The following is a 12,000-nucleotide window of genomic DNA, read 5'->3' on the forward strand; positions in this document are numbered from 1 at the left end:
CCCCCGGGGGGCGGTGGTCGGTCCATTGAGAGAACTCGGCGACGCTTTGTTTATCTTTATTCTTTTTTTATTTACTCTAGCTGTTGTTCTGTTCGTTAAAAGATTTAGAGATCAAGTTTATTTTTTCATTATTTATTGATTTATTTTTTATTTTCATTTATTACAAATTTATTTTTTTTATATTTATTTATTTGCTGACTTAAAACAATGCATTTTTTTCTGATAATTTGAATAGATTTTCGTTGACTTAACCGATTTCATAACGACAGGGAATTTATTTCAATATATAGTTTTATCTATATTTTTATATTTTCAATCTCTTTTTTGTTGATTCTTTTATATTCAGCGAATTTGTTTCAATTTGTTTATCTATAAATGTCTTTATATTTTCTATGCTTTTTACCTATATTTTTTTAAATTTTTATATTAAACGAATTAGTTTTAATTTATTTAGCTATAAATTCATCTATATTTTCTATGTTTTTTACCTGTATTTTTTACTTTGTATGTAAAACAATTTAGTAGCAATTTATTTGTCTATCAATTTTTATTAGTTTTCTGAAAAGAAAAAGAAAACTTCGTCTGTCAGTCCGCACGTTTTTCTGTCCGCACTTTTTCCTGTCCGCCCTCAGATCTTAAAAACTACTGTGGCTAGAGGGCTGAACGTTGCTGTGTTGATCATCCACCCTCCAGTCATCAAACATACCAAATTGCAGCCCTCTATCATCAGTAGTTTTGATTTTATTTAAGGTTAAAGTTAGCCATAATTGTGCTTCTGGCAACAATAGAGGACAGGCCACCACCGGGCCGTGGTTAAAGTCTCATGGGCAGCAGCTCATACAACATTACAACGAGACCACCAAAAGATAGATCTATTTTCGGTGGCTTTGATTATAAGCCGTAGCGGCTGTACAGAAAACTCGATTGCGCCGAAGAAACCACGGCGCATTTCTTACTTGTTCTATTTGTCAAAGGACAGATCATTGAATTTTTGGCATTTTGTCAAAAGGCAAATAGATAAAAGTTTTTGTATTTGTCAAAAGTTCTGGCATCAAGATCTTTTACAAGTTCTGCAGGCAGTGAACTTTCAAACTTCTGTTTTAAACCCAGATGTTCTTCAAAGTACTTTGGCCACTAAACTCTTGCTAGGAATTTGGGAATTCAGGCATCTAAACCTTGCTGGGAATATGGGAATTCAGGAATCTAAATCTTGCTGGGAATATGGGAATTCAGGAATCTAAGTCTTGCTGGGAATTCAGGAATCTAAGTCTTGCTGGGAATATGGGAATTTAGGAATCTAAGTCTTGCTGAGAATTTTGGAATTCAGGAATCTAAATCTTGCTGGGAATTTTGGAATTCTGGAATCTAAATTTTGCTGGGAATTTGGGGATTCATGAATCTGAATCTTGCTGGGAATTTTGGACTTCAGGAATCTAAATCTTGCTGGGAATATGGGAATTCATGAATCTAAATCTTGCCAGGAAATTTGGAATTCAGGAAACTAAGTCTTGCTGGGAATTTAATCATTTTAAACTGGAATTGAAATTTGGTAACAAATGGAAATTTCTGTAAAAATTACAAATCATCATCAAGTTTGAAGGATCAATGATATTCATTTACTCCCAGATTTGTGGATTTACAAGTGAAAATGTAAATATCGTTGATACAGATTAAAAAAAAATAAATGAATAAGTAAATAAATGCATAAATAAATAAATGGAATGTAAAGCATATTCTGTAAATTAGAGTCTCTCTCTCTCTCTCTCTCTCTCTCTCTCTCTCTCTCTCTCTCTCTCTCTCTCTCTCTCTCAGGTGAGTTCAGTTTAACTTTTTCTTTTCTGTATTTGTAATTTTTGTGTTTGCATTCCTTACACATCATTGTGAAAGTGCTGACGTGTCTTTGCTTATAAGGAATGAATTGAAGTATGTATTATATATTAATGTATGTATGTATGTATGTATGAAGGGAAGACATGAATACATAAAACCCAATGAGGTCTTTAAAAGGATAAAAAAAAACAATAATGGAAATGAAACAAAATCAAATCAGCACCACCAGACTCTATGCCAAAGGAACGAAGAAGAAAATAATAATAATAATAATAATAATAATAATAATAATAATAATAATAATAATAATAATAATAATAATAATAATAATAAAAGCGTAAAAATGAAAACAAAAGAAAAGAATAATGATCAGAGCACAACCCAAATCGACATCAATTTAGGGGGTGTGGGGTTGGAGGGGGGGGGGAGGGCAACTATGGAAGGTCTTCACCTCGTTAGCAGGGCGAGAAGATCCGATTACAAACGTCATCTGGGTTCAGAAACCTCTGACAGAACTGGATTTGAGAATCTCGTATTACTGAAGGATCTGACTTTCTTGAACTTTTTGGGGGTAATTTGGCGCCTTTTCCAAACTTTATTAGCCTTCTCTTCCACCCCAGGCTCCCCTCCCCCACCACCCACGCCTCCTACAAACCCACCCTCAAAAGGTGAATAGCTGATATCAGCAATCTGTCACCTGTATTCTACACATTCCTCCTAAATCTGTATGAATCTTTCTGCCAGGAGTCACTTGATATGTCAGTTTAGACAGGTCTCTTTCAGATTAATATAAAATAAAAAAGAAATATAAAGTCTTTTATATTTATGTAAATTAGGTCTGAAGCCACTTTCTCAACCTTCCTTCCTAACTAGAACTATTTTCTATTTTCGTTGTGCTTCAATATGATAATGATCAGATATACCTCCACCCAAACATTCTCTTATCATTACGTATATCGACACTGCATGGGGAGAGTAGCAGGTGTATTACATAAATATTGACATAATATTTTAAAACTTTAAAACTTTGTAACGCTACAAAATTATTCCCTTTAAATTAATTAGAGACGAAAGTGTTATGCAGTTTATAATAAATTTCGTTTGGGACAGAATTTGACATTATGAGGAAAGCATAATAACTTTTTCTTTAGTTTCAAAATAAAGTTTTCCTTATTATTATTATTATTATTATTATTATTATTATTATTATTATTATTATTATTATTATTATTATTAAATATAAAGAATCTTAATTTGCTTAAAATTACTTAAAGGGAACAATGATTCCCTCACCAAATTCTCCAAAATGAAAGGCCTTTATTATTATTATTATTATTATTATTATTATTATTATTATTATTATTATTATTATTATTATTATTAGATAAAAGGATTCTTAATTTCCTCGATATTATTTAAAGAGCATAAGAATTCCTCACCAAATTTCTTTTGGGCTTTTTTTCTTGAGTTTTGAATTAAATTTTTATTATTATTATTATTATTATTATTATTATTATTATTATTATTATTATTATTATTATTATTATTATTAGAAAAAAGACTTAATTTGTTTAAAATTACTTGAAGAGTATAAGAATTCCATCACCAAATTCCCAAAGACCTCTCGTTCCGTCAAACGCTGATTTGGGGAGGGTGGTGGCGGGGGGCGGATTCCGGAAACTCTCGAGAAGAAGAAGACGCATCAAAAGAAGAAGATATGTGAGAGAGAGAGACCTAATTCCCCTGAGGACTTCCCGCCCCTTTTTCTCTTGCCCTTTCTGTTGCCCTCTAATGCCTTCCCTCCCCTCTCTCTCTCTCTCTCTCTCTCTCTCTCTCTCTCTCTCTCTCTCTCTCTCTTTCTCTCTCTCTCTCTCTATAGGGCAGTCCCTTTGACCTTCCATTTCCCCCCTCGAAATACTTTTTCTCTTTCTTTTTTTCTATTTCCCCTCTGAGGAGAATCCGGTGCCTTGATGCCAGTCAGGAAATGTGGAAAAGGATTTTTTTTTACAGTATTGTTTTAGTTTTCTGTAAAAGAAAACTACTGTGCCGGATTTGTCTGTCCGTCAACGCTGTTTTCTGTCAGAGCTTTTTCTCCCCGCCCTCATATCTTGAAAGCTGCTGAGGCTAGAGGGCTGAAAATTGCTATGTTGATCATCCATCCTCCAGTCATCAAGCATACCAAATTGCAGCCCTCTAGCCTCAGTAGTTTTTATTTTATTTAAGGTTAAAGGTAGCCATGATCGTGTCTGGCAACGATATAGGCCAGACCACCATCGGGCCGTGGTTAAAGTTTCACGGGCCGCGGCTCATATAGCATTATACCGAGACCACCGAAAGGTAGATCTGTTTTCGGTGGCCTGATTATACGATGTACAGAAAACTCGATTGGGCCGAAGAAACTTCGGCGCATTTATTACTTTTTTTGTAATTACTTTTTTTGTAATTAATTCGCATTGTTCTCGAGCTTCCGATGTTGGAAAATAAAACTGTCTTCATCTTTAAGGTCTTATACAACTTGATTTTTAAAAGCTCCTTTAGACTAAACGACCTTAGAATTAAGATGTTAAAACCAATGCCAAGAGAAAGAGAAGGTCTGTTCTCTTTCCCCCAAAATCCCCCATGTAGGCGGAGCTTGTTCTACTTCCTTATTGCGTCAGCAGGTGAATTGCCGTAATGAGCAGGTATACCTCTAAGATACGTCATCGCCTACGTAATTACCCCAAGTGGAAGGCGACTCCACCCAACTGGGTAGACCTGGCGGTGGCGTATCCTTTATCGCTGCCAAACGCACGATTATGGCTAACTTTAACCTTAAATAAAAGCAATGCTTCAGAGGCTAGAGGGCTGCAATTTGGTATGTTTGATGATTGGAGGGTGGATGATCAACATACCAATTTGCAGCCCTGTAGCCTCAGTAGTTTTTAAGATCTGAGGGCGGACAGAAAAAGTGCGGACGGACAGACAAAACTAACAAAACAGTTTTCTTTTACAGAAAACTAAAAAACTGAAATTACAACACAAAATGTTACAAGTTTTCCTTCTATAACACTTTATGCCAAACGATTCCTGGAAAGGTTACTGATAAATCATTTCCACTCATCTCCTCCTCATATTCCTGGATATAAAAAAAAGATATGAAGAATCTTCATTCCAACGCAGGATTGAAATATATCTCAAATTTGCATCAGGATTAGAATGCGTTTCAAACTCGTATGAACCGGTATTCATTCAAACAGACAAACGCTTCGTAATGATTCACACGCTTCCATTATTTCGCAAATAGATGATGCAATAACCTGTCATATTGCAGCCTTCCTGGTGTGCATTATGCAATGCATCATGGGATATGATGGATTGCTGATACACACACGCACAGAAACATAAATCATGTGTTCTGTACGCTGTACAGAAAACTCGACTGCACCGAGGAAACTTCGGCGTATTTATATTATATATATATATATATATATATATATATATATATATATATATATATATATATATATATATATATATATATAATATAAATGCGCCGAAGTTTTTCAATGCAGTCGAGTTTTCTGTACAGCGTACAATCAAGTCCACCGAAAACAGATCTGTCTTTTGGTGGTCTCGGTGTAATGCCGTATGAGCCGCGGTCCATGAAACTTGAACGATGACCCGGTGGTGGCCTGTCCTATATCGTTGCCAGACGCACGATTATGGCTAACTTAAACTTTGAGTAAAATAAAAACTACTGAGGCTAGAAGGCTGCAATTTGGTATGTTTGATGATTGGAGGGTGGATGATCAACGTACCAATTTGCAACCCTCTAGCCTCAGTAGTTTTTAAGATCTGAAGGCGGACAGAAAAAGTGCGGACGGAATAAAGTGTGGACAGGAAAAGTGCAGACAGAAAAAGTGCGGACGGACAGACAAACAAAGCCGGCACAATAGTTTTCTTTGACAGAAAACTAAAACTTAATCAAATAAATAAAGGAGAAAGGAACATTGAACCTATCAAGAATCATTTTTAATTTAATATCAACAAGACGGAAAATAAAATAAAATAAAACAGAAAAGAATATTTGCATTATAAAAAAAGATAAAAGAAAAATGAACAGGAGATTTCTCAGGCACGGAGATGGCGCGTATATTTTTATTCTCAATATCCGGTTGCAGGAGACAGGTTTCCAAGCTTCTTCTTTCGTCAGAAGGAAAGAATCTGGGGCACTTTTTTTTTTTTTGCTTGTGCATTATGCGTGCAAAGTTTTTTTTTTGCGTTTTTGTGCGTTCGTGCATAAGAGAGAGAGAGAGAGAGAGAGAGAGAGAGTGTGTGAGAGATCTCCTCTCCTCTCTTAAAGAGATCTCTTTAAGAGAGAGAGTTTGTGTGTGTGTGTGTGTGTTTGAAAAAGAAATCTCTCTCCTCTCTTTAAAAAAAGAAATCTCTTTAAAAAAGAAATCTCTTTGAAAAAACGAAATCTCTTTGAAAAAAGAAATCTCTGTAAAACAAGAAGTCTTTTTGAAAAAAATAAATCTCCTTGAAAAAAAGATATCTCTTTCAAAAAAAGAAATCTCTTTGAAAAAAAAATTACTTTAAAAAGAAATTTCTTTAAAAAAGAAATCTCTTTCAAAAAAAGATATCTTTAAAAAATCTCTTTGAAAAAAAGAAATCACTTTGAAAAAGAAGAAATCTCCCTAAAAAAAAGAATTATCTTTGAAAAAGAGAAATATAGTGACATCTGCAGTTGTTGTCAGTTGTCACAGTATTGACAACAAATTCAAGATGAAATTAAACATAAACTTAAAAAAAATGAAAGCAATTCTCTGTAATGAAAAAGGAAAAGATAAGATAAGAAAATTTCGAAACTAAAACAATTTCCCAAGAGCGGAAGTAACCTGAGAATTGTTAAAATTTTGATTTTGAGAAAATAAACTTATTGTTTTTACTTACTGTACTTATTGTGAGTAGTTTCGAATCTGTGGATATATATTTGCTGTCCCACCTCATTGACTATTTCATCTTTGTGCAAATGTGGAGTTTTGTCTTAATTCCATCTCCTTCATGATCTGGAGTTTTTATTTATCTTGCTGTCCATCCACTCGAACGTTCGAAAGTGCCCACCCAGTGTGTTGCTTGGCAGCCTAAATTTCAAGAATAGAATAAAATAAAAATGAAATTCATGTCACAATCTGAGAAGACATTTTAAAGAAATATATTCAATAATAAGACAAGCTGGTTCTGGATGGATACATCAAAATAAAAATTTAATATAGAAGAAATTATTTGTTTCAAACCATTGCATATGGGCTTATTTTTTGTACTGTACTGACAATGTTTTCATGAGAAAAATCCTTCCAAGATTTTACCATCATCTTTTACACTAAATAATCAGCAGTTTTCTTATCATCTCGTTTCTCTTTTTATCACAGGGATTTGCTTTGTTTTTCTCCAAAGTCTATGTTAATTTCATCTCGAAATTGTTGTCAATACTACGACAACTGACACCAACTGCAGATGTCAGCATATTTCTTTTTCACAGATTTTTTTTTTTTTTTTGCAAAGAGATTTTTTTTTTCAAAGAGATGTCTTTTTTCAAAGAGATGTCTTTTTTAAAGAGATTTATTTTTTCAAAGAGATTTCTCTGTTTTTTAATGAGATGTCTTTTTTCAAAGAGATTTCTTTTTTCAAAGAGATTTCTTTTTTTTTCAAAGAGATTTCTTTTTTCAAAGAGATTTCTTTTTCAAAGAGATGCCTTTTTTCAAAGAGATTTCTTTTTCAAAGAGATTTCTTTTTCAAAGAGATTTCTTTTTTCAAAGAGGTTTCTTTTTTACAGAGATTTCTTTTTTCAAAGAGATTTCTTTTTTCAAAGAGATTTCTTTTTTCAAAGAGATTTATTTTTTCAAAGAGATTTATTTTATCAAAGAGACGTCTTTTTCAAAGAGATTTATTTTTTCAAAGAGATTTCTTTTTTCAAAGAGATTTATTTTTTCAGAGAGATTTTTTTTTTCAAAGTCTCTGTTAATTACATCTCGAATTTGTTGTCAATACTGTGACAACAAACAACAGCTACAGATGTCACTACCTTTTTATCTTTTGATGGCTGATGGTGGCATAATATCAGATATTTCTTCTTCATCTTATCACTCAGTTTGTCCTCTATGGGACAAGAATCGATTAGGGTCTAAAAACGCTTCTGTGGTTCAAAAAACGATTCCCTTCCGCGGCCATTTCGGTAATGGATGTAATTCTCGTTATATTATAATGAGCATAATTCATCATGGCTGTCGGAACTTCATGCGAAATAAAAATTCATCCACTTTTACCCTCAGATAACATATTTTTCTTTTATTTTTGCATTTCCTCATTGAACTGCAAAAGTTGAAATGATGTATGGTAACTATATATGATTTTCTGGAAATCATAATTCACAAGAGCTCTCTGAAATTCACATGAAATAAATATTTGTTCACTTTCACATTTAGTTTATAAATCATCAAATGTTTTTGTAAACAGTATTTGCAATCTCTTCTTAAATTGCAAAACTGAAAATGATGTATGATAATTGACGTAATCCTCTGGAATTTATAATGAACTTAATCTACCAGGGTTGAAGGAACTTCATATGAAATCATTTTTTTTAATAACTTTTGCGTTTCCTGATTGAATCGCAAAAGTGAAAATGATGTATAATATTCAGGAAATTAATATCAGCAAAATTTTACCAATATATATATTTATTCACAGTCATCTTTAGTTGTTGAATTACCTACACTTTTTGTAAACACTATTTGTACTTTCTATTTGAATTGCAAAAGTGAAAGTGATATATAGTACTTGATAGAATTTTAGAGAAAAAAATAATTAACATCTTACCAACTGAGGAAACTTCATATGAAATTATTGTTTCTTCAGAGTTACCTTTAGTTGATAAATTACCTACTGTTTTTGTAAACACCATTTTTACTTTCTTGTGGAAATGCAAAACTGAAAATGGCGTATGGTAACTGATATGATTTTTGAGAATATCTCACGAAATAAATATTTATTCACAATTACCTTTAGGTCAAAAATTATCAGATGTTTTCGTGAACGCCACTTGCATTTCCTACCAAAATTACAGAAGTGAAAATTATAATAAGCATAATTAAGCTGGGCTGTCGTAACATCATATAAAATAGATACTTAATGAGAATCGTATTTAGTTCGTAAATCATCAAATATTTTCGCAAACGGCATTTTCGTTCCCTACTTGAATTGCCAAACTGCAAAAATGATTCAGAGATTTTACCTCGTCAAGTCACAGGAGAAATATTCCCAATCTCCCGACGGCGCCTTCGCAGGGGCGTGCGTCTCCTGACGTGAATTCAAAATCTCCTGAAATCTCCTCGGTATTTTTTTTCGTGGTGAATGTTAGGAGGGCCTTGGTGGCACCCTTGAGAATCCAAAGAATTGGATTTTGGATTCTGCATTTTGATTCATTTTAATATTTTCTTGGACTCTTCGCATTGAGGTTTTTGTAGCGCGGATTCAAGGTCGGTTTTGGAGTTTGTAATGCGACTCGCTGAGAGAAACGCTGATGGAACCACGGGAAAATTTTAATGGACCACTGAAAGAAAGGTTGACAGAACCTTTTGAAAAAAAAACGTTGGTGGAACCACAGAAAAACGTTGGTGGAACCACAGGAAAAGCGTTGATGGAAACACAAAAAACGTTCATGGAACCACAAAAAAACGTTGATGGAACCACAAAAAAAAAACCATGATGGAACCACAGGAAAACCTTGATGGAACCACAAAAAACCTCGATGGAACCACAGGAAGAAACGTTGATGAAGCCACAGAAAAAACCTTGATAGAACCACAGAAAAACCTTGATGGAACCGCAGAAAGAAACGTTGATGGAACCACAGAAAAAACGTTGATGGAACCACGGAAAGAAACCTTGACAGAACCACACAGTCAAGGAAAAATCGCTGACTGCACAACAGAAAAAACGTTGACTGCACCACAGAAAAAGACCTTGATGGAACCGCAGAAAAACGTTGATGGAACCACAGACAAACGTCGGCGGCGCCTCTCCTGTGAGAGAGGGATTTCTCAATGAGAGATACAGTGGGCCATAGTGAAAGCGTCCCTTTAAATTTCACTCCAAGTGACGTCACGCCCGCACCCGCCCACGTATCACAGGGAATGGCGTGTGTTCGTACGTGTGTTAGTCTGTTCTCTCGAAATATTCGCTCATAATTGTTTTCTATGATGTAATCCACAAAGGTCAAAGGTCAGAGGTTAGTAGAGAATATCTGAATAGGTTAAATGTTGAGTGTATAACTACATCTCGTTGTTATTATTTTTTAAAATAAATATAAAGTATAAACTCAAATTCTTTAAGAGGATTCACAGTGAATTTAACTTTTAACGTATGAATAATTTACCAAAGTTAAATGAAAAATAGACGATAATTTACCACTGAAAGCTTTTGGCAAAATGAAGTACTTTCTGAGAGAGAGAGAGAGAGAGAGAGAGAGAGAGAGAGAGAGAGAGAGAGAGAGAGAGAGAGAGAGAGAGAGAGAGAGAGTTCTTATAGAAATGAAACATATATATAGCTTTAGTGTGCTAATATCCGAAAAGATAATGAAAAGTCAAGAGAGAGAGAGAGAGAGAGAGAGAGAGAGAGAGAGAGAGAGAGAGAGAGAGAGTTCCTACAGAAAGAAATACATGTAGCTTTAGTGTGCTATTATCCTAAAAGTTAATGAACAGTTAATGAAAATTAGATCAGAAAAAGTTAAAACCCAGTTTCTCTACCCGACAGCATCTAATGACATCCGTGAAATCAGATTAAGTTGGAGCATAACATCTCTCTCTCTCTCTCTCTCTCTCTCTCTCTCTCTCTCTCCAGCGAAAGTCATTATGTCGTTAGGAGCTCTTGTTTGACAAAGACCAGAAGAATTTCGTTTATTTTTGCGATTTTTTTTTACCGAGATTTTATCTTACGTTAAGAGTAGCTGGGCTTTTGCAAATGTTTAAAGAATACCAGAATGTTATTTATTTTTGCGAATTTTTTTAATAAGGGTTTATCTCACCTAAATATTAAGTAACCAGCTTTTGCAAATGATGAAAAAAAGGTGAATTTCCACTGTAAAAATTATATTTTGTTTTATTTTATTGACAATTTTTTTTGTAAATTTTTCTTGATCCGACAAAACTGATTATTGAAAAGTGACGAATTGCTATTATAGAACAAATTATTCTATTCTATTGACAGATTTTTAGCAAAATTTTCTAGATCTAGCAAAACTGACTATTTAAAAAGTTGTGCATTTCCACTGTAAAAATTATATTTTATTCTATTCTATTGACAGATTTTTTTTTGTAAATTTCTCTCAATCACGCAAAATTAATTATTGAAAAAAAAATGGCGACTTTCCACAGTAAAGATTATATTTTATTTTGTTTTTCTGGCAGATTTTTGGTAAATTTTTTAGATCTCGAAAATTAATTATTGAAATTTAGAAATAATTACCCAATGCATTTATGGTTACAGTACTGACGTCTTAAATATTTTAATTAATTAACAACCTGATATATTTGTTGCAGTTGACGGAAGACTCAATTAAAAAGAATTTTTTCTCAATCTCGAAAAATGATTTTTGAAAATTTCACGACTGTAGTACTGAGTTTTTGGAATTTTTATTTACCTCATTAGCAAAATTATCTAGTTACTACAATTGACAAACATTGTCCATATACGTGAAAGCCCAGCATATATCAATTCATAACTGGAAAAGATTCCCTATTTGATAATAGCTGATAATAATTATGACATCTATTTCTCATTCTCATAAAAAAAAACTATGACACGGGTCCCATGCAGAGTTTTCGAAAAAAAAGCTTTATGACGACTTTTTTAACACAGCATGAGAGAGAGAGAGAGAGAGAGAGAGAGAGAGAGAGAGAGAGAGTTAGGAGCATGCAAAGTGAGAAGGACATCTTTGGAAAATGTAGAGATTCCTGATAAGTGAGCAGAGAGAGAGAGAGAGAGAGAGAGAGAGAGAGAGAGAGAGAGAGAGAGAGAGAGAGAGAGAGAGGTTTATTACCATTTTATCTTTCATGAATTTCCATCACGTCAGGTAATCGATAATTTCATTTTATTTACCCACTATTTAACAAACTCATACCTACAATATATACC

At 33.5% G+C, this 12,000-nt stretch overlaps 1 protein-coding gene across 1 annotated transcript in view; it reads left to right on the top strand.

Annotated features, from left to right (window-relative positions):
* The first annotated feature begins 9,573 nt into the window (after positions 1–9,573).
* Positions 9,574–12,000, top strand: part of LOC136831157 (uncharacterized) — a 25,801-nt gene continuing 23,374 nt past the window's right edge. The window contains exon 1 of the mRNA XM_067091113.1: positions 9,574–9,892. Coding sequence (XP_066947214.1) covers positions 9,574–9,892 — 319 coding nt within the window. The remainder of the gene's footprint in view (positions 9,893–12,000) is intronic.

Source organism: Macrobrachium rosenbergii, chromosome 48, assembly GCF_040412425.1.
Source record: "Macrobrachium rosenbergii isolate ZJJX-2024 chromosome 48, ASM4041242v1, whole genome shotgun sequence".
Classification (NCBI taxonomy): Eukaryota; Metazoa; Arthropoda; class Malacostraca; order Decapoda; family Palaemonidae; genus Macrobrachium; species Macrobrachium rosenbergii.